We start from the raw sequence: 24,259 nt of genomic DNA on the forward strand, positions 1-24,259 counted from the left end.
GCTGTACTTAACACCTATACCACTGCACTATTTTATAAGCTGTGAAGACGTGGAAGACCGTATTTTTCTTTGATGTGCTTAAGTGTAAATTTCGAAAATCCTGTAGGAACATTTTTAAATTATAGTCTTAGAATCGGTTAAATTGAATTTTTTTTTTCAAAGATTTCATTGCGGTATTTTAATTAGTATTTTTTTTCTGGTTCAAATGGTTCAAATTTACATTTATTAAGGTAGGGTTGCCATATTGTTTTAATAATTATTTTATTTGTTCTAAAATAAGCCACTCAAAGAATTTGATAAGATAGATAGATAAGATTGGTTGGAGAAAAAAGTGAAAATTTATTCCTATTTATGTAGGGTTGCCACATATTTTTATTTTGATTTATATATTTAAGAAAAGTCGCTGCAACAATTTTTATCAAAATTTGGTTATAGAAAATGGTTAAATTTTATTCTTATTAAGGTAGGGTTGCCATATTGTTTTAATAATTATTTTATTTGTTGTAAAATAAGCCGCTCTATGAATTTTAATCGATTTTTGGTTCTTGAAAATGGTTGAAATTCATTCCTATTTAGGTAGGGTTGCCACAGTCAGCTCTAAAAAATGGTGTAAATTTATTTAATTTCGGTAGGGTTGTGACATGTTTTTATATTTATTTTGTTTGTTATTAAGTAAGCCACTTACAGAATTTTATATGTCATTTTGTTGGGGAAAATGGTTAAAAATTATTTTTTTTTTTGAATAGAGTTGCCACATATTTTATATTTATTTATTTTTATGAGAATAGCCACTAAGTAAATTTTAATCGAATCAAAAAAATGGTTAAAAATTACTTTTATTGTTAGGGTTGCCACATGTTTTTTTTTGTTGTTATAAAATAAGCCACTCAAAAACTTTGATAAGATATTCAGTTAGAGAAAATGGTTCGAATATATTTTTATTTAGGTAGAGTTGCCTCATGTTCTAATACTTATTTTCTTTGTTATAAAATAAGCCACTCAAAGAATTTGAATCGATATTTAGTTCCAGAAAATGGTTCAAATTTATTCCTATTTGGGTAGGGATGCCACATGTTTTTATTTATTTTTATGAGAATAGCCACTCCGTGAATTTTAATCAATATTCGGTTCTAGAAAAGGGATTATTATACATTTTCTGTATTTTTATTTGGGTAAGGTTGCCATATGTTTTTAAATTTATTTTTATTTTAAAGCATTTTTAAAGATTGGTTAAAAAATAAATCTATATTTTGTAAGTTAAATTGGATTGTAATATTGATTTTTATTATCGATTAATCAGTTTTCAATATAGTCGACACTAATTTCAATCCTTTTTTGAAGACTACTTCAAACTTGAGCTTCAACATAACAGATAAACTAGTTCATATCTCAATTATGTTAAAAGTAAAAAACAGTTCATAAGTAAAATTTATATTTCGAAACCCAAAAAAACCTAACAAAAATAGTAGTTATAATTTTGGGTGAAATGTCAAATGCCGAAAAAACCAATAATGAACAATCAGTCTAAGCATTGGTTAGAATAATGCTGGATGAAAAAAAGGAAAGTAATGGCAACGATACAATTTACAATAGCGCTGTTTGAAAAAAAGTGTGCTGATCAAAAAAAAATCGGAAATATTTTTGGAGTTTCCATTTTTACTGGGAATTATGAAGAAATGGTGCTCTTGCAGCAGAGTGGACTTCAGGCGGGCTATAGTTTCCCATTGCTTTAACTTTCGTCATGTTTATGTAAAAGTTTACTTGATTTTGGCTCAATATCAATATCAATTCTCGGATTAAAATTTAATATACTATATACTCAATATTGCAATCATTTCTAATTTTCGATTTAAATTTTGATAATTCACCGTTTTTTTAATTTCACTGTATTGAATAGTTAATTATAATAATTTTTAATATATATACTAGAGCCACAGCAACTCTTGATCGGGTCGAATAGTATTTTATATGTTTTTAAATAATATCCAACAATTTCCGATTGTGACTTTTTGATTTTTGCGCCAAAAGGTAGGCAATATTTTAGTATGAAATTTGATTTTGTATTAAATATAAAATGAACAGACTGTATTTTAGTAGTATTGTAAAGGGAACTCGTTATGAGGTGGGAAACAGTGCTATGGAAGGGATTTCGTAAAGCTAAGAGTTGCGAAAAACCACTCGCTCGCGACAAACAATTATCACCGAAGGCCACTTCCAACATTCTGACCATTTCGGAAGAAAAACTTTGATTCACAAAAAGTTGTACGCAACTTTTTTGAAGAATACATTCACTCATCGTAGAAACAAAAATATTGCGACGCATAGGTTTTCGCGCTAAATTTAAATTAAAAAGTCTTACTATTTTTTGCCCACTTGTTCATTTTTAACTTGTTGAATAAATTGAGCAGACAATTTGATTTTCTTTTCAAAATGCTACATATCTATTTTTTAGTATTTATGTTCGTCAATAAAATTTTATTTTTTCTTGCTATGCGCATTCATTACTTTTCAATCTTTCTAATGAATCGATTTTCTATAGCATATACATATCTTCACTGCGTATACGGTGAGTGCAAGTGTCTGCAAAGCCTCAAATTATATTGCTCAAAAACCACTTGTTATTGATATTGTTCGAGATAACTTAACTGCAAAATCGCAGTGTTTGTATATAAAATAAAGGCGGCAAAGTTGAACGCAAACAAAGCAGAAAAAATACTAAATTCAATTTATTTTTCTTGATGATATCTGAAAACGAATTTATGCACATACGTCACCTAGCTTTATCGGAAATTAAAATCTCATTGAATGTGAATGGCAAGCGCAGATACAAGTGCACAATGAAGTGGCGTAATGCTGCACTGAACACTATAATATAAGTATAATATAAGCGCGAGATGATTAATAAAAAAGCAGCTATTGCATATGGCAGCAAAACGTTGCCTACACTTAGGTGCCAGATGCAAATTTTATAAACAGATAAACAAAATCATTACACAAAAAATAAAATAAAATAAAATTCAAATGAATAGCTGTTATCGCGTTTATTTGCAGCAATAAAAGTTGTAGCGTATTATCTATATATTATACGTATGTATAGTATATGTAATATGAAATGATGTGAATGCAAATGTTCCTCTTTGTTAGTGTCCAAAGTGTCTGCCAGCTTGTCTTATACACCTTGATTGTTATAATGTAACACGCTGCGGTCTGCCAACGGCTCACTTGAAGCCTCGCAACCACAATGTTGTTGCGATAAAAATGCTTGCAACTCAAGTTAATGCAAAAACAATAAAAAATCACTTAATTCTAGCGCCACACTGGTGCAATAAATATGTTGCAGGCGTTGCCAAAGTAATGCATGACTACAAAAATGTGTGTATGCACTAGAAGAAAATACAGTAGTACCAGCTGGCAGTAAAAAGTTAACTGCTTTTTATGAATAACCACAGCAGAAAGGTGGAGTGTAATCATTAAGCATAGTGATGTAGTTAAATTTTGTTGCAAATGTACGCTTTCTAGTTACATTTTCTAGTTTTCTATACGCCTGTCATGGCAGCACCGGATAGTAAGTTTCAGAAAATGTTGCCTACATACGGGCGCTTTTCCGCATACGCTTGATTGTTAGTGCGGCTACGCTTCGGTGTGCCTTCAAATTGCTTTTATTTTCTAATGCCGACAGCAACAGCTCAATTTGAGCAACAATTCTGTGGCGTGGTGGAGGAAGAGTGGTGGTGCGATTTTCGCCTGGCTGTTGTTTCTTGCAGCAGCCTTGAGGCAATAACAACACAGCTGCACAGCACCGAACTTTTCGCTCTTTACTTACTTAGTGTAAACTTATGTATTTACTTACTTACTTACTTGCCTCGGCTGGCTGCACTTGCGCTCCGTTACATTACACCCGCACTTGCCGCACGCACACCCATACACACATTTGCTACATTCTAGATAACTTATTGCCAACTGTAGCAATAGTTTTTCTCTGACTTTTTATTGCGCACGCAAAATGTTGCAGAACTTTTCGCTACTCGTTTTTCACTTTTCCACTCTTCTATCTATTTCATTTATACCGAAATCCCACCTGTGCACTGGCAGCAACTTTCCCACATTCCTGAAGCCACACACACACATACACATGCAGCCATATAGTGCTATATCAGCAGCGTGTAGCGTAGTTGATGCCCGCAAGCTTGTAGCTATCAGTTCGCTAGCTGAGAAAGCCATGAAAGACGAGCAAGCAGCAAACATTTTATATATGTATATATATCTACATATGTATGTGTGTGTGTCTGTTTGTTTCTCAGCCTTCGTGGTAAGGTATGTGCAATTTTGTTGATAAATTGTTGTTGCCTTTTGCATTTGGCAAAATATTGCAACCGCAAGTTGGCATTTTATCAAATCCATTGCTGCAGCTGCAACGCCAATGCGAGGCGTCAGCTCAATTTTCAAAAGCAATAAAAAGTACGTGTATTCACCATAGCAACGCTGCAGTCTACTTACAGCACAACACACACACATGTATAAACAAATATGGTTTTAAGCAGCAGCTGCCAGTCATCAATTGCTTCCTTGCCGCTTTATCTTTACTATTTTTTCCTAATTTAAAATTTTTTTCACAAACAGTTTGTTCGTATTTGTAAAGTTTTGCTGTTGCTTTTCGAGTTTGTGTAGCTTCTGTCTGTTGGCTGTCACGCCAATTGCATGTCATATAAAGTTATATATATTTTATGTATATAGCAGTTGTGTTGTATATTCCATTACGATTAACGTCCACTCAGTTGTATTTTTAGTTGTTGTGTTGCCACCCGTTAGTTTTTACAGCTTCAGCCGTTCATAGTTTTGCGCTCTAAACATTTGAGTATTATCTGTTAAATCTTATAATGAACTTCTACTGGGAAAGTAGAGAAAATAATTTTAAGTAATGCTATTTTAGAAAGTAGTTCGATCATAATTCACAAGTATCTTATCTATTGGCAAAATACGAAAAGACTTTTTCGACTACCCGATGTATACGTTACTATAAATACAAATATCACTCCCTTCGTTTTTTAACGTTTGTTTCTACTTGCATCGAATTACTTTAGTTATATAACATAATAATCTGATATTGATACACTTGAGGCTTTCTTACTGGGTAGTCATTAAGCCTGGTAAAAAATCGTTGCCTACATTTTGGCGCAATAACGCAAACCTTGCTATTTCTTTTTTGCAGTTTGTTTTAAATAAACGCGATTTATCTTATCCAACCTTTTTAAAAATTAAAATATGTATATACGGAATAGGATATAATACTCAATAAATGAGTAGTCTCGTGAGGAAATATTTTTAATTTTTATACCATTTGTTATAAGGAAACTATGAAAATAATTTGTTTTTTATATTTAAAGAATAACTTTCATTTAGTATTCTAGTTTCTAATAAACGAGTAATTTTTGCTTTTTTCTTTTTGATATGATAAGCTAATAAACATTTAATTGAATGGTAGCCACAACTGCTTGGACCCGTGCAGGCATTGAAACTATGAGGGTTTCAAGGCGCTCGGTTGAAATTTCCTACCCCCCACATTATCAATTATTTTTTTCAGTTCTGTCTTTGAGCTTGGTCCGTGTTGAATAACTTTCATTTTCATAGCATGCCAAAGATTCTAGATCAGGTTCAAATCGGAAGAACTTTCTTACCAAACCATATGCGATATCCCAAGGTCTGCCAATATTTTCTGAACCTGCAAAGGAAGAAAATATAGACAGAAGATATTTTTCTTAAACATAAGCATGACGATATATCGATTATTAAATGGCATATAAACCTAACTGATTTAGCCCGATGATACGGTGCGTAGTCGTCGTGGAAGATGGTCTCAGAAGTATGACCATATTATTATTCTATAACGGGGGCGATAAAATGAGATTAAACGGGACTTCTCCATACTCCCGAGCGTTCATCATCCCATCACTAAAAAGTAAAGACTTCGAATAAAAAAGAAAAGCATGAGCAGACCATTTATCTTTCAGGAAGCGTTCCCTCGAAAATCGACGGACATGCGGTAAATGGTCGTTGCAGTGCAAAAAAAACCTGCTTTCATCCTATCATATTACTGTTTTGCACTGCTTCAAGGACCAGCTACGGTGCATTTTCGCCCATTCCAAACAAGCAAGCCTAATGTTATTCGTTCAAACAGATGTAGCCGCTGGTTTACGCGCATTCTAGCTATACTCCTGCAATCCCCTTCTTACTGTTCTCACACTTATTGCCACATTGTATTGCTCCTCTAAGTCCCGTCTTATCTCTACAGAGCTTTTAAAGCGATTCTATGGATAGCACCATCTGTTTGAGGAGATGTCTACCCGCTAGTTCCAACTCTGCTAGAACGCTCCAAACGATCGTCCTGGTTCGTTTTTTTTTAGTAAATTGATTGCAGTAGAATGGCTACATCCTATTTTTCTTGCAATCTCGAGGACCGACTTTGCTTCTTTCTTTAATGTAAAAATTATCAATTTTTTATCATGCGTTCGTTGCTTACATATATTTAGCACGCATTTTTAGAGACGTTCTGCTTACTGTACAATTTCTCATAAGCTATTCATTAGTATTTGAGATACGCGTCGTGTTGTGAAGCTCCAAAAATTAATTCGTAGATTTTTGCCATGTCTGAATTTATTGAGCAAAGAAGTGCGATAATGCACCATCTGCATTGGTTATTCGTGATTATTTCGCCACATTTCCTTAATATCGTGCCGCAACCACCGCATTCGCCTGATTTACCTTCGTGTTACTTCTGGCTATTCAGCAAATTCCCATGACCGAGGACACCGTTTTCACTCAATTGAGGATATAAAGGCTGAACCGAAGAAGGCTCTGACGGCTACCACGGCGGTGGATATTTCCAAGTGCTATGATGACTGGAAATTACTTTGGAGGAGATGAAATCGACAAAATTCACCTTTCAATTTGATCACAGTAGTATTTTCATAAGAAACACGGTTTGCGTGGCCACGAAAGTACAATATCCAATATTCAAGAATCTTAATCTGAGAAAATGTTTATTTACATGTATTATTTTAGAAGTCTTCGGAAGTTAAGTGCCTTTTTTCGATATACTCGTACAATATATTAACGAAAATTATTCCGGACGCCAATTTTTCATATAAATTTGTAAGTTATGTGGTGATAAAAAAGTAATAGATATCTTCATTACCTACAACTTTGGTATATATTTTTTCCTAATTAGAACTTTTTTGGAAATCGAGATAAGCCGTTTTTTAAGTCTTAAAAATTCAACCAGACCTACACTTTTCTCTTCCCGACCGCAGATCACTCGTAAATAATTTCATCTTTCGTTCCTAATCTACTATGATTTGTTATGCTTTCAAAAATTAACTGCACTGGTCTAATTGCCATCATTAATTATACACAAGTTGTGAAAGTATTCTCTCGACCCGAACTTTTCTCTCACAAAAGTTGCTGTACCGATATCGACCTCATTTCTAAAGTTCTTACGGAATGGACAAGTTGAGAGGCGTTCTTAGAAAAATGATAGCTTTTCTGCCAGAGAAGAAAGTACGGCTCACCTGTTAAAGGGTAGATAACAATAACAAAGCTTATTTTAATTTTCATGCGAATAGTTTATGATTGCCAATGAAGGGTTTCTGTGAATTCATAGTTATGACTCGGGAATATTGTCAAAGCGAAAAAAATTTTGCTTTTCCTTTTCACTTTTTTATGATTTCTCTTCACTGCGTTCAATCTGCTACTGAAATAGTAATTCTTGTTGCTTAGGATATCTCTTTAATACTTCTTTTTCAAAACGGAAAATTAAACGAATTAAACAAATGTCATACATATAACTAGATAACAGTAAAAAAAGAAATTTTTAGTTTATCTAAATTTTACAATGAATCTCATCGCTTTCCGCTGCAAGCTTTTGACAAGCGAAAGCAAACAAACCAGCGCTGGATTAAAGCGAAAGTTATAATTTTCGTTCAAATTAAATTACAAATGTAAACAGAAAATTTGTCCGGCAACAGCAACGCGACATAGACACTGCTGGGCGCAAGAGAGGGGCATTCGCAATCCTCCTCAACATTTAATTAATGAATTTAAAGCCGTTAGCGTGAGATTTAAACACACATACGTACAAAATGTTGTATCGGTATATGTGCAGATGTGTGTGTGTATGCAGAGTTTAATAAACTCATTATTTTTTGTGCATTTTGCATTCAAATTAATTGCCATGAAAGCTCAACTTAATAGCTGCTGTTGCATGTTTTTGTTGTTTTAGCCAAGCATTAACCAGATTTTGTTAGTTATCTATTTACATTAGTTATTTTCACATTATACGCAATAACAACGCATAATTAAGTAATCAACATTGGAAAAGAGCAGCGAGTTAATGAATTTGAATGGGAAATTGTAGCGCTACAGTAAAGAGAGTGGAGAGTGGTGTGAGCAGAAGGAAAAAAAAATACTATATGTCAGATCTTTTTTAATTATATATTAGGGCGGCTCAAAAAAACATTTTTTTTAATACTCTGATTTAAAAAATTGCTCTCTAGACATCCCTAAGAGTGGATCTCCTAGTATGAGCTCTTAATTGTAACAGGAATGTCCACCGGGGAATTTAGTTTTTATGACCGGTAAACCTTCCTGTTACAAATAAAAGTTCTTACTTGGAGAGACTTTCTTAGAGGTGTCTGTCAACCAATTCATCAGAGTACAAAGAGGAAAAAAACACTCGCTCTTTTTGACGTACCCTAATATATAGTATATACGTAAAATATATGCGTATACATATACATATGTATGTATATATATGTATACATATGCAAACATATTTGTACACACTCCATGAGCTGCAGTAGTGTTTAGTAAATAGCAAATCCTCAAGGTACTAATGTGAAAAAATTGTGTTTTCTTCTTCTATTCTCCTTCATTCACTTATTGTAGTAATGCTCAAGAACACCTGTGTGCATAAAAACAAATATATATACACAAAATATGTATGTAGATAAACAAAACTATCACCCACAATCACTGGCGACTACAATTTAATTAATTAGCAGCATATACATAATACATATTTACAACTTTAGGCATGAAAATATTTACATTCGTCTCGACAGTCACACACACACACTCATACATATATGGTTCTGCGTACGCATTTGTCTACCAACGCACATATGTTTATATTAATTTGGTTTCTTGTATTATTTTTTATTTTGCCTACACATTCACACACATTTACGTTTTTATGCGTGTATGTCTATATCAGTTTTTTGTTTACCTATTTAGTGACTTGTAAATTAGTTGGTATTTTAATTAGCAAATAAACTAGTTGAGCGCATTAGCTTGAAATTAGCCTTCACATGTAAATATGTCGTTCAATTTCTCTTGTGTATACGTGTATAAGTACGCTTATGTACCATCACGTCACGCATACGCCCCGTCCAACTTGAAGGTGGCAAGTGACGATGGATTAATGTAATGTGGGCGGCAGCTGGGGAATTTATTTTTTTCGCACTAGAGCTGGAGAATAAATAAATACGGCTATGCATAGCATATGTATATATATGTGTTTGTGTATATTACATATTTTTGAGTAAGAAATTTTTTGTTCAATATCAACTTCTGCAGAAATATTAATTTTTATAGTTATCAGTAGTTTTCGAAGAAATTTTTAATAGTATAAAATGCATAGATATAGATGACTGTCTATGTTTTACGAATATTATTTATGAATCTATTAATATTTCCTATAATTCATTAATAAAATGTAAAAATTTAGTTTTCAATGACATTTTTTCAGTTCATAAAATGAAACATAATATATAGTAATAGCCTTGACAGACGGCAGCGTTAATCCGGATTAACTGCGCACTTAATCAGATCCAAATTTGTAGGTGACAGACGGCAGCTATGCGAGTTTGAAACTCTCATAAACAGCTCATTGTCCTTTTTATAATATTTTCAATGAAAATTGATAGAAGATAAACATTACGGTTGTTAGCAGACCAATTTTTACCAAACCATTTTTTATTACAAAAACATATCAACACATTATTTTTAAAACTGCATCATAACATAGAAGTTTTATTGATATTATATTGAGAATTTGATAAACAGCTGTCAGTGTTGCTTGTATTTCATTCACAATAGGTGAAAATTGGCCATTTTTAACAATGTTGCCAACGAAAATTTCACAAACTCCCTAAAATTTTGAGAGTTATTTTTGGATTCAGCAACGGAGTTAGCTGTGGTAACTCCTGAATTAATCCCGAAAAATGCAATTAATCTTGTTTAACGCTGCCGTTTGTCAATGCTATAACATAAATAAATATATCTCTTAATACTTTTTAAAGGAAAATACTAAAAAGTATCAGCTAGTAATACTATTTTGTCAAAAATTATTGCTCATTTCTCTTCGAATCGATTTATAATGAACGAATTTTATTTTAAAAGTATCGTTAAGTTTGTATTTCTTATGAAAGTGTTTAATTATTCGTGAATTTCAGTATGTCATCCTCAAAGTAATCACCTCCAAATATATTGCACCTCTGACAGAGTTTTTTCCAATCTTCTAAACACTTTTTGTGATCTTGTTTAGCTCCTCCTTCGACTCTGTACAAACAGAGTTATGATTTGTTTTTATTCCCACAATTTAGCAATTTGTGTCAAGTGCATAATTAATACTTGACAGCTGCCAAAGACCTTTTAACTTAATATGTAGTAAAATTTGCCTTTCTAAGATGGAGAAGAATTTATTTAAGAAAGTAATTAATGAAACTAAAATATTTTCCTTAATTTGCAAATAATAATTGATTAACTGAGAGTCGGACTCGACGATTTCCACAATTCAGTCGATGTATTCGACAATTAATCCCCTAGAGTGTGGTACTCCTTTCACATCAAAATTACCGAAATGGAATCGATGTAACCGAAATTGCGCATAATTGACCGCCATGGTATCAGAACCATAAACACTGTTGCCATTTTCAGTCACTTAGCTGAATTTTCGCATTTATCACAGAAAAAATGAGAAGTCTGGCGTGTTTTTTCTTTGCTTGTGTTCATTTTTGACACGTATTTAAACATAACTGTGTAACGGAAGCTTATTTTTGTATAAAATAAGAAGCAAAATATTTAATTAGTTATCAATATTTGTTCTATCGCCTTCATAGTAATCTTTGCCAGATGTAATACACTTACGCCAACGATTTTTGCAGTTCTCGAAGCACTTTTCATAAGCAATTTTTGGGATGAAAAGGGGGTCCACCGTACAAATCTGGTGAATACGGTGTTTGATCGATGGTCTTCATTGTGTTTTTGGCTTTAAATTCGATGGATTAATGCGATGACGCACTGCCTTATGTTCTTCATCAGTTGAAGAGGTCAAAGGTCGTGCCGAAGCAGGCATGACTTCAACGATCTCTCGACCGTCTTTGAAGGCTTTGTACCACTCATTAACTTGTGTTTTTGATAAAACTGAAACTCCGTAAACCTTTTCTGATATTCGGAATCTTTCTACACACGAAATTTGATTATAAATAGAAATTTTGAGACAAATTCTTTGTTCGATATTTTTATCCATTGTAAAGAGTAGCTGCTGTAAACAAACGTATTGACAGATCGCGCTCATATTTGGCAAAGTAATTAAGGACAATCCTACCAACTTAGCAAAATACATTGTTTTGAAATATCGTTTACCGAAGAATTTGAATTATAATTTTCTTTTACTTTTTTGTCACAATGTATAATGCAAACCAGTCGCGCTTAAACAACGCGAAATACAGATTATTACAGCCAGCTATTACAAAAGTAATACAAATATTTTTAGTTGATCTAATATTTTCTGGGGCACTACATAAATAAACTGACCAGTATAAGCCTAGGCTATCAAAATATTTCGAATGTGTTATCAATTTTTTTTCCAACAATTTTTGGGAAACAAAAACAACAAAATTTTCAATAGTCAATGAAGAAATTATTTTCGCGTGGCTTGCTCTTCTTCATAAAATGCTTCAAATGCAAACTGAAGAAACCAAATATATATAAAAAAATATAAAAATATGCATTTCTTCAATTAGTGAACTGAATCAAAAACTCTAGTACAACCAAATTAACTTAAATCACATACAAAATCTTTATCACAAAAAATACATATAAATCAGTGCTCATAGTTAAACCTACGAAAAAACGAACAAACCGAAACGAATAATATACTCCCGGTAGTGATTAGTGATAACAAAATGCTCCAGCGGCTATGATTGCCACACTATTCATCTTTTTTGCATTTATACGTGCGTTCCCCTGGCGGAGACGACGACCACGTCCACTACAACTCCCACCAGCCACACCGAACCAGGCGTTACCCCCTGCGTCAACAAACACCACTACCACAGAATCCCACCCAACAACAATTACAATAGTGCCAACAACATCAGGCGAATACCGTGAAAAACCGCCGCCCACAACGCCACTCTCAAACGGCAGCGCCGTGCCGAGCATACAACACGCGGACGCCACCACTAGCAGTAACGGCACTTACGATGCAGTCAAAACGATAGCATCCGCCGATGAGCTGGAGGAGACACCGCGACGCTCGTCCGTATTGCAGACGCGCCGCAAATCTTCGAAATCACTCAAATACCACGAAGTAACTTTCAGCGGCAGCGTCGGTGGCGGCGAGAGTGATGACAATGAGCACGAAACACCGCAGACACGACGCAGCTCCCACCACAAACCGCACCATCATCACCACCATCAGCAGCAGCAACAGCGACATCTGTTGCAGCATCAGCAAACACTGAGCGCCAACTCGCGTCCCACCTCACCGGATAGCCATAGCCATAGCTCGGCCTCACACTATCTCTCGCTCAGCAGCGGTCGTACACGCACGTCCACCGATTATGAAACTGCCAGCAGTGAGTTGTATAACAGCGCCAGATCGCAGTTGGACCCAACGACTGACATAAACGCTAGTGGCGCCGTCATTGATGCGGCGCATGCGTACGCTGTCAGCGGCACAAACGGTCAATTACCCGCAGCTACCAGCAGCGCACGCAGTTTGGCAGGCAGTCGTCGTTTTCCACCGCGGCGCGCCGCCACGCTTGCCACCGATACGCTGGTGGGTACGGACGACGAAGGCGCTGTAACCGACGCACACGATGAGGATGGCGAAGAGGCGGGCGACGATGATGATCACGATCCAGATTCATATGATCGTGAAACGGAGGAGTTCTACAGCAACATACAAGATGCTGTATGCCCGTCGGGTACGCGTAGTAAACGTTCATCGCTCTTCTCACGTTCCGATTCGTCAGCTACCACAACTTCGTCTAGTGGTGGTGGTACTTTCACGGGCGGTAAACGACGTTCCACCGCTTCGATTTTATCGTCATCGATGTGCTCCGATGTCATACCGATCGATAGACGTAGTTCGACCGCCACCGAGTATAGTGTACGATCAGCGTCGGGTCAACGGCGTTCCAGCGGACGTATACGCCGTTATATATCACGCATGACGATCGCCGGCGCACGACGACGCACCACTGGCAGGTAGTACTCATTTTATTATTATTAATTTTCAATGTACATATATTATAGAACTGAGTACCGTGGGATATTTCAGGTTATTATTAAGTGAGTGAAGAGTCTCTTATATTATTCGTCCTAGCTTTCTTCACTCTGAAGCGGTTAAACTATACCGCAATTGTAACTATTCGATTGAATGAGGTCGCTGCTGCATCTATGATCAGAGAGTTGGCTTTTAAGGTAGCTCATCTGTTCCAGGCCCTTGCGACAAACCTCTATTACTCTAGAATATAGACCAAAAAACAACTTCTGTCAAGTCATCTGAGGGATGTTCGATCATTACTTTTTAAGGAGCACTTTTAAAATTAAATTCCGAACTAAATTTGCTACTACCTTAACTAACATGGAGCTGTAGGAAACGCCGCTCTCATAGGATGATAGGGAAACGTCGTCGTCGGAAATTTTATCAGGTTTCGTCAAGTCGATCTTAAATTGTGCAATAGTCCTTTTCTTCCCAAGGAGCTGCTTATTTGTCCAAACTATCGACATGAGATCACTACAGCAAGAGATCCCATACAACCTAACCGATCAATGTTACAATTTCTGAACAAATTGCTTAGCTCGCACCACCATACGATATTGCAACCGATGTTGTATAACCTGACTGATCAATGCAACAATCTTTGAATAAATTGCTTAGATCATACCACCATACGATATAGCTGCCACATAAACCGAACGATCCAAAACCAAGTACTCACATAGAAAACTGTCTATTTGACAAAATATTTTGACGAAAATCAGCACGGTTTGTTCAGATTAAACCACTATAGCATTCAGCTACCATAGAAACTGATCGGTCAATATCAAAATTAAGGTTTTCGTAAAGGATTTTATTAAGTAACCGTAATTCGGCTTGAATAATGTTCATACCAAACAACATAGCTAGAAAGAGTCAGCAAACGTTTACCAGAAACAGTCTTTATATTATGTATGCTATATAGACAATATAAATACTTAACCGGTTGAAAAGTACAGCACCTTTCCAAAGGAATGAAATTGTAAGATTGCGCCTGAAATTAGGCTACATGCTAATAAAGCAGAGAGCAATAAACATTAAAGTACATAACGCATGCTCTCGTTCAAAAACACATAAAACTTTCCATTTTCAGGACTAACTGTCTACAAACATTGTTTTGAGTCGCTTGCAATCACCACAAAATTAGTGTCATATCCCGCAAGGTCTCCAAAATTTCCAAATCGCACAATCACTCAAAGCGGCAATCACGATTACCACAAGCACCGTTATGCCCTGTAATCAACACGAAAGTAATTGTCTCTATGAGCATAATTTATTTTCTTTGAAACTTCTCACTTTCACGCATTCGCATTCAAGCGAATTTACAGTTCGATACTGCGTTGCATGGCGCACGGAATGAAATTTGAAAAGTTCTGTTCAAAAAGACATTACCTTAAGTATCCGCAGCATTTACAAAGTCATTCATGTGCGGCACAAATGGGCATCTAACGATGTTTGTGGCACATTGATTGCAATTCGGCAGCACACACACACACACTTTATTAACGCTTTGATGATACTACAGCACACACTTGCAGTATAACTTCTCAAATGTGAGAATATATATGCCTGAACTCACACCCGAGTGTGTGCTGATGTGTGCGTGATGTGCTCATGTGAATTGAATTGAAAACAATTTAGGCGCAACATTTTCGCAAACTGAAATTTACATACATTTAAAAAAGTTCTTCGCACTCACACACATGCGTGCAATTTACACAGCTGTGAGTATATGCATGCCAGCGTGGTGTGTATATGTGTTTGTATCAGCATAAAATACAATTTATGCATAAAAGTTATGAAATATGCCAACTTTCATACAGGCGACGCAAAATGAAATAGCAGCGGCTCACACGGCAGATCGAGGAAAGGGGGGAGCGTATAAGCAGGGAAAATGAATGGTAGCTTGGCGCAAACTTTAAATTAGCAGCATTTATTGACTTTGCTCTTGCTTCCAATTCGTGTAACTTTATATGCATTTACACATAGTAATATTTCAGTATATATATTGTGTTTATAAAAATTTCCGCTTGACCTGCTGGCGCCGGTTTCGCGCCATACTGAAGTCCTGAACTTTATAAATTTTTCAGTATGAGATTTACGCAGCGGGAGAACAGGTAGCGGGTCCTCTGTGTATATTTGTTTATATAGAGTTTTATAACAGTTAGATAAATGGATATTTTTTTTTTATTCTAAAGTAATGTCAAATCAATGTCTATTTATTAAAGGTTAGGTTATGTTAGATGGCTGATCTAGAGAGATCGCACGTGGCCTGTTATATGTAGTCCTTTGTAAAGCCATAGAAAAGAAGAAGCTCTGTGCACGAACTTATAAACTAGCGAAACGCTTAGTAACCAATACAAATTTGCACAGGCGTTTAATTTCCATTCCCGCCAGTTCGGTGGGATGTCTGAAAGTATGTGCTTCTAAATCTTTAAGGCTTGGCCTCTCAAATGCGGGACAGCCAAATAGAAAGTGTTGAGTTGCTTCCACCTCATATTTTTCCATACAGCTTCTGCAGATGTCGTCTGCTAAGATTCACAGCTTTACAGCATGGACGACAATAAGTCAATGTCTTGTTAACAGCACCACAACTAGAAAGAGGCTAGCCTAACTTAGGACAAAGAGAGCACTGGATCTCTTGCGATCGGTCTTAGGCCAAAAAGCTTTCGCGACAGCCCATCTATCCATTCAAGAAGATACGGGAGCACCGACCCGCTCCCATACTATTGATAGCAGCTCTATTGTGCCTTTCCCTGTTAGCTCATCAGCTTTACAATTTTCTGCGATTCCGCTATGGCCTGGCACCCATACCAGTCTTATCACAAAGACACCCGATGTTATTGATAGCGAGGTTAGCCTCCCATGATCCGGACCTGTGAATCTACTGCTACCTTAATGGCTGCACCCTCGGATTGGAAAATACTGCAAGAGTCAAAAAGTTCATAGCAGTAGTTGATAGAGAGCTCCTAACAGTAAACCCCTGCACCAACCTTCCCACCAAGCTTTCACCCATCTGTAAAGAAGCTCAATTTCCCTCTCCTACAACGGCTTCTTCCCATCCACAACTCCCTCGCCGGTATATGAGCAGAAAACGATCCAGCAGAATTCGGTTTGATGACTCCATGATTAGTATTCAGACAAGTGTTCTTTTAGGAACCCAAAACCTGAGTCTGATAGCAACTTTCGCAGTCATACACCTTCCGACAATATCTACGGACACTATGTACAAGATGACATTCAGTGCCATTTTTGGAGTGGATCTTAGTGCACCACACATGCTGATAAGCGCCACCCGTTGAATGCTCTCGAGTTTCTTTGCAAGTCTGATCTTTCCTAGAACCCTCTATTACATGACGACTCCATAGAACATAATGGGCTTGACTCTAGTGTCGAAGAGCCAGAGGACCACTTTCGTTAAGAGACCCCACCGTTTGTTAATGGCTCCACAATAGCAGTATAAGGCAATCAATGCCTTTTTTGCTCTCTCTTCGATATTCGGCGCCCATGAAAGCTTACTATCTAGGATGAGCCCTAGGCATTTTACTATATCCGTGGTTGCAGACGGATGTCTTCCATTTTCGGCAGCGGTGCCACCCGGCTGTTATAACTTCTAGTAAATAAAATCATTATTATTACTCAGGACTATTCCCAGTGTTTCCCGAAATTGCATATTTACCACTAAGAGTCAATTTGAAAGGGTTCCTTACTTTTATCCCTGGATCTCATGCAACACATTTATCAACAATTTCAACATTTCAATTTGGGAAATAGAAATATATAGAATTACATTTTTTTATTGCAATAATTATACAAAATAAATATTGTAGAGAAATCTATTAAAGTCTTACAAAACTCCACTCCTGCACCAGCTTTTGCTTACGAGCCATGCCCCTCTTGCCACTGCAGATGACGTTTCATCAACTTCAGGCTCAACGGCTTGATTTGCTCGAAAGCTTGCTGCAGTGACACCGCCTCCTGCGTCTTTTCATCCGATCTAGAAACACGCGTTGCACGTCTAATCATTTGCATGGCGATCTCTTTGCAGGCCAAACGTATTTCATCGCCGGTGAAATGCTCTGAGATGCGCACCAATAATTCTATTTGCTCTTTCGTCACTGCCAGCATTATAGGCAGCTGCTTGCCGATGAGTAAAGCGCGTTCTATAGCGTTGGGTAGTTGTACCAAAAGTTTCTTTTCGAAACGTCGCAGAAAAGCATCATCAATATCCCACGGCAGATTGCTGCTTGCCAGCACAAATACACTACTCATATGCTGTTCCATGCCATCCAACAGCTGCAACAGTTCATTCTTGAAACGTTTCGATGACTCATGATCGCTCGGACGGTCACGACGTGATGTTAGACCCTCGATTTCGTCGAAGAAAATAATCGAGGGCGCGTGCTTTTGTGCCATGTGAAAGAGTATACGCATTATTTTTTCGGACTCGCCGCGCCACTTGGACACCACCACACTGCTGGTCACATTGAAGAAAGTCACTTGATTGCGCGTTTCAGCGTAGAGAATTTTCGCAAGCAATGTCTTGCCGCTGCCGGGTGGGCCATGCAGCAGCACCGACTTCCACGGACGCAAACCGTTCGCAAAGAGCTGCGGATACTTGAGTGGTGTGAGCACAGCCTCTTTAACAATTTCCACGGCGCTCGCATTTCCACACATATCCGTCCAGCTGAGCTTGAGTTCATCACGCATTATTGTTGTCTTTACGAGCTCCGCCAGATTCTGCCAATCCTGCTGATTTAACAGTCCATCAGCTGCGGCACCAGCACCAGCCGGGTGTTCGATCTCTTGCAAACGTACTAGCGCTGATGCGCGATTCTCTTCACCACCTATATTGCCAGTGCTGCTGCTCGCCACTATGGTGCTAGCGCTCCCAATAGAACTCAAACTCTCCACTTTCTTAACGGTCAGCTCTAAATCACCTGGATTCGATAATGGCTCAGCTGGCGGTAGCTCAGCCTGCGTTGCACTGGTCGTGTGTGTCAGCGTGTTCTTCGTCTTCGATTTACTTTTCGCATTCACCTCCAACTTCACGGTGGGCTTTAACTTGCGCACAATCTTCGGATACTTTCCGAATTTTAGTTGATAATAGCTGGCGTATTCCAAGTAAATGCTATCCAAATCGATGTTGTCGCAAAGCTCATATTCTTCGGCTGGCAGTCGTGCCTCGTTCTTTAACGCCTCAGCCGCTTGATAGAAGCCATTGTCGGCAAGAAATCGTTGTGTGAGAAACAGCAAGTTTCGACGTCGCGCTGCTGCATTGCGTATATCATCTTCCCGTAACATACTTACGAAAACAATTTCCAAATATACTACAATTTTGAAATTGTTTACGAAAAATTTTTAACACTTTTTTTTATTAAATTGAGTATTTGACGTTTTTGAGTTTTTGCTTCAAATTTAGTTTCGTTTTCGAACTGGCAGCGTGAAAAATTCTGTATATTTCGACTATGTTGTTTGTCCCCATAACAGTACACTGACAACAGTACTGTTATGGGGACTTGTTATAAAACCGTTAGTTGTGCATGGCAACATAATAAAACAAGTTATGTTGGAAACGATGCCGGCATTACGCAGGTAACGGAAGTAAACAAAGTGCTCCAACCGAGAGTTGTGGAACTGTATTCATAAGAGAGCTATCAAAGCTCTGGTGTTGAAAGGTTGAACGTTCTTCGAATGCCAGCATAATTTTTATAGTTTATTCGCTGTCGTTTCTGTGTTATATTTTGAGGCATTATTACTGTTATCTCTTAAATTTATTTTCGAAGTGGCTCTCAAGAGCCTCAAGCTTGCTAGAGTTAAGAACTTCATTTTATAACTCCAGCAATGACTAATGAGAATGGAGGTATGAGTTGAAGTTCACACAAGCAAGGAAAGTTCTCTGAGCGTCATTCACTTGGGGGTGGCCAGAAACTATTCTTTTGCATATGCAGCTCACAATTTCCGGTCTTAGACCAAGTATCCTCTAGGTAGCCAAAACACATGCGTTTGAAGGCGAGATAAAATGAGAAGGCGAAACATCTCTCCCCAGGGTTGTGCGAGGAGATTGGGACCCGCCATGCAAAAAAACACCAATGAAAAGTTGATCGGATGAGAAGAATCACTAGTGTATAGTAGCCTACTTTTAGCGGTTTATTTCTTCAAAAGTAATTTCTGGCTATTTTCAGTGCATGGGATATATCCAGATTCTTGTCCAATATAGAAGTTTTTTGATGTTGCTTATTTAAAAAAAATAAACTTGCATAAAACACACCTCTGGTTACATTAAATGGTTGGCTTCGAATGAACTATTCCATATTGAAGCTCCACTTTTAGTAAGGAATGAAAAGGCTCCCAGCTACCCTTTGTAGGAAGCGAGTAATAAAAGAGCCAGTTGAATAGAAAATATATTAATTTCCAACTAGAAATTTTCCAAATTTCTATTTGTGACTAGAATAAACTAGTTCGAAATGGACTAGTTTTGTGTCATTTTTTAACAATTTACAAATATATTTTTATATATTTATAGGAAAATTTGAGATTGCCTGATCAAAGTTTCCAAAAAATTAACTTTAACATTTTTCATCCAATTGGGCAAAAACCAGCAAAGTAAACTGAAGAGATAACAATTTCGAGTTTTCGAAAATGTTTGCTTCAGACTACAAATTTCGAACTGAAAAGTTGATAATGAAATAGTCAATTAAGCAGAAAAGTTAATAGTTTTCAACTATAAATTCTCGGAATGAAAATAAACTAGTTCGAAATGGACTAGTTTTGTTGCCTGAACAAAATTTTCAAGAAATTAAATTTTTAATTTTCCCGTCCGAGTGAACACTGAAACAGCAAAGTAAATTAAACAAATAACAATTTCGAATTTTCGAAATTTTATGATTCAGACTACAATTTTCGAACTGAAAAGTGAGTTATAAAATAGTCAATTAAACAGAAAAGTTTGAAATTTTCAACTAGAAATTTTCGAAAAAAGTCAACTAGTCTGAAATGGACTAGTCGGGTATTATTTAAACATTAAAAAAAAACATTTATTTATTCATTGGAAAATCTGAAAAAATTTTCAACAAATTAAATTCCAAATTATTCGATTCGAGTGGGTAATGAAATAGTAAAGTAAACTGAAGAAGCAACAATGTCGAATTTTCGAAAGTTTATGCTTCAGACTAGAATTTTCGAACTGAAAAGCAGGTATTTCAATTAAACAGAAAAGTTAAGAGATTTCAACCAGAAATTTTCGAAATGAAAATAAACTAGTTCGTACGGACTAGTCGTGTGTAATTTAAATATTTTATAGAATTGTTTATTAATGTTTTTTTTGGAAATTCTACGGTTGCCTGATCAAAATATTCCATCGAAGTGGGCAATAAACAGTAAACTAAGCTGAAAAGACAATAATTTCGAATTTTAGAAAATTTTTGCTTTAGGCTAGAACTTTCGAACTAAAAAGCGGGTAATGAAATAATCAATTAAATAAGAAAATTAAAAGTTTTCAAGTTCGAAATGGACTAATCGTGTATTATTTAAACGTTTTGTAAAAATATTTTTTTATTTATTTATTTACTGGAAATACCAAAAGCTAATAATTTGCAACTAGAAATATCGGAAAATTTACTATTGAGACTAGAAAATTTCGTAGTTGGAAATAAACCAACCTTCGATTACAATTAATATTTATAAAACACAAATCATACAAATTATTATTCAATTATTTATTGGAAAGTGCGGCGTTGCCAGAGCTAAAATTTCAATAATTTAAATTTTACTGAAGAAAATATAGTCCAAAAATTTGCGGTTACCACATCAAAATTTTGATCAATTTCAATTTTACTGAAAACAGGCTAGTCCAAAAAATGCTAGAGAGGGAGAGAGGAGTCAGTTATGAGCAACATAAAATGTATTTTAGTAATTATGTTTACTGTAGGTCTGAAAATTTTAAAATTCGATTTTGCGGAACGAAAATAAATTTTATTATTTTTAATGTTATTTCTCCATTTATTTATTATTTCTTACTTTTATATTCGCAAATCTAATATGGTCTTCATAATAAAGCTGTACTAGTCAAAACTACTATTTGTCAAACCGAAATCTGACATCTGGCAAGCACTTACCATATAAAAAATTCCAAGTGTTTGCATTGAAAAATCTTAGTCACCTGACCAGTTGCCCATTAGTTTCATACCATTTCGAAAACAGTTTGCAATTACTCCATTTCACTGCATGTTAGACTTAGGCGCATCTCTTTCCGGTAGCACATACTATATATACTTAGTAACGTGCATAACGGTTAGCACTACTACTGCTGCGTATAAATCAGTTTGTGGCATGAAACCGCATTATTGACTCGCTATTGATGTTTTATGGCACGTGAAGGATGCGTTTAATACTTTCCACTCTCTTTTCACTTGCCAATAAATAACTACAACGACAACAAAAATAAAAACAATAACAACAGCAACAACAACTCATAAAAGCATTTTGAAATTATGAAAAATTGCCCATAAAAAGGTGAACTAGTTTGCTAACACATGCGCTTTTTGTGGCTTTTATTAGTTTCGCTGCATTTTAATTAAATAAAAGCATTAGGTTGCACTGCTTAAAATTGAAAATTGCAAAAAATATTGTATACATGGGCATATTATTAATAATGAATTTGAAAAAAATGCTTATACATGAAAACTAATTACATAAATAGCTCAATCAACAGCCTCAATAATATTTGACGTACGCGCTTTGCCCAGCTGCTGCTCATCAATTTTAATTCTATGCAAATTTCATTCGCATTTATTTCGTTCAAAGTTTTCATTATTTTTTCTCATAGTTTCTTTGCATTGCTGTGCTTGTTTTGCATGTTTTTTATTTTATTTTGTGTTTTTGGTTTAATAAACTGTTTTTGTTGCTGTTGGATGTAACGAATTTGCATTCATTAATTTTAATTGCCCATAAATAGGAAGGTCACAAAGAGTGTTTATTAAAAAACAGAAGAAAAAAATAGAAATGCATATATACATACATATGTATGTACACATGTAGTAAATGTTATGCGCTCATATAAAATCGTTAATAAAAAATTATTATGCAATTTTCCATTTAATTGAGATTGTGAAGTTATTAAAAATGAAAAGCCTTTAACATTATTGAATTGAATTTTTTATTAGAATTTTGAGTGAAAACTTATAAAGCAGTAATTTCGATAAAAAAAAATATAAAAACACGAAAAAACATCAACTTCGTTGGCACCGAAGCTATAACACTTTCACTATTACAAAGGATTCCTTAAACGAACTTGATTCTGATCGTTCAGTTTGTTTAGATGCTACACATTGTGTGGTTTTTCACGACGTATGCCATAAAGGCTCGAACTGAACAACTTCCTTGGAGATTGCACCATTGTTTTGAAGAAAAACACATGCCAAATTTGAAGAAGATATCTCTCAAATGAAAAAGTTTTCCATAGAAGCACTTAATTCCGATCGTTCAGTTTGTATGCCAGCTGATCATATACATATGTATGTTCTATAAAACCCAGCCAGTTTTTCAGCCATGTAACTTGATGAATTTTCCTATCTAGTACCACAGAAAACTATATTTCAGGCCCCGGCGAAGTCGATCAGCCTCAACCCATTTGAGGACGTTTCATCACGGAAACCGTTGTGTCAAAGATACTATTATTTGCCCACCCTGACCTTAATGTCGCCAAGAAAGATTTTGACATCGTGGAGGGAGCAGCTCTCATAAGTGCACTCCAGGCGCTCATAAAAACCATCTTTGCTAATATCGTCCTTCTCTTCCGTCGGGGCGTGGGCGCAAATTAGCGATATGTTGACTAGTCTACCAGGGTGAATGTCGACGACGGGGTCTCTCTCCCACCACGAATCTCACACCAAATTTGCGCTCCTTTATATGGCCACTGTAGTAAATGCCGCAAGGACCTACTCGTCTCAGTCCTTGTTCCATCCATCGCACTTCTTGGACGGCGGTGATATCAGCCTTTACTTTACTAAATCATAATCCTTAACAAAAGGAGGGTCTTTGATACGAGACTGTTTTGACCAGATCGGGTAACTATAGCATATAGTTGCCATACAAACTGATCGATCGGAATCAAGTTCTTGTATGGAAAACTTTCACATTTGACAAGATATATCCACGAAATTTGGTACAGATTATTTTTTAAGGCAACAATGTAATCTCCGAAGAAATTGATCAGATCGGTTGACTATGGCATATAGCTTCCATACAAACTGAACACATAGTTACTAACAGATATGCACCTGTGAAGGGTATTTAGCTTCGGTGCAACCGAAGTTAACGTTTTTTCTTGTTTTCTTTCTCTAACTCTCTATAGCTCTTTCAATATCTATATCGCTATGTCTCTCTCTTACCGTGGTTCTCACTCTTCGCTACTGTGTCGCTCTCACTCTTTTACTGTACCTCTCTCTTTCTCACTGTAATCTCTTTCTTATTGCTCCTAGCTATTTTTCAATTAAGCCAAGGGATAGTATAAATTTATAACGGTAAATTTTAATGCCTTGTTTCTTTTAATCGGTGTTATGATTAAATTTTGACTTAAACAAAGTCGATTCTATGAAGCTCTATGAATATTGCTTCCTTTCGTGTAATCTAAAAATGTCTCAGAAAAATTTG

At 36.0% G+C, this 24,259-nt stretch overlaps 2 protein-coding genes across 5 annotated transcripts in view; one reads left to right on the plus strand and one right to left on the minus strand.

The window, feature by feature from the left end:
* Positions 1-24,259, plus strand: part of LOC120776049 (cAMP-specific 3',5'-cyclic phosphodiesterase) — a 202,336-nt gene that overhangs the window by 75,121 nt on the left and 102,956 nt on the right. For 3 of the 4 annotated variants that reach the window (XM_040106499.1, XM_040106501.1, XM_040106502.1), the window contains exon 2: positions 12,081-13,551. The exons of the other annotated variant lie outside the window; for it this stretch is intronic. In XM_040106499.1, coding sequence (XP_039962433.1) covers positions 12,257-13,551 — 1,295 coding nt within the window. In that variant the 5' untranslated portion in view covers positions 12,081-12,256. The remainder of the gene's footprint in view (positions 1-12,080; positions 13,552-24,259) is intronic. 4 annotated transcript variants of the gene reach the window in all.
* On the minus strand, positions 17,486-18,987 carry LOC120776050 (katanin p60 ATPase-containing subunit A-like 2). The gene has a single exon (XM_040106507.1). It carries the CDS (start codon positions 18,908-18,910, stop codon positions 17,486-17,488), a length of 1,425 nt encoding a protein of 474 aa, XP_039962441.1. The 5' UTR covers positions 18,911-18,987.

This window comes from Bactrocera tryoni, chromosome 4, assembly GCF_016617805.1.
Source record: "Bactrocera tryoni isolate S06 chromosome 4, CSIRO_BtryS06_freeze2, whole genome shotgun sequence".
NCBI classification, from domain to species: domain Eukaryota; kingdom Metazoa; phylum Arthropoda; class Insecta; order Diptera; family Tephritidae; genus Bactrocera; species Bactrocera tryoni.

What these genes read in the sequence shown, in the direction of transcription:
- LOC120776050 (XM_040106507.1), bottom strand. Translation starts at nt 18,910, where the DNA reads ATGTTACGGGAAGATGATATACGCAATGCAGCAGCGCGACGTCGAAAC.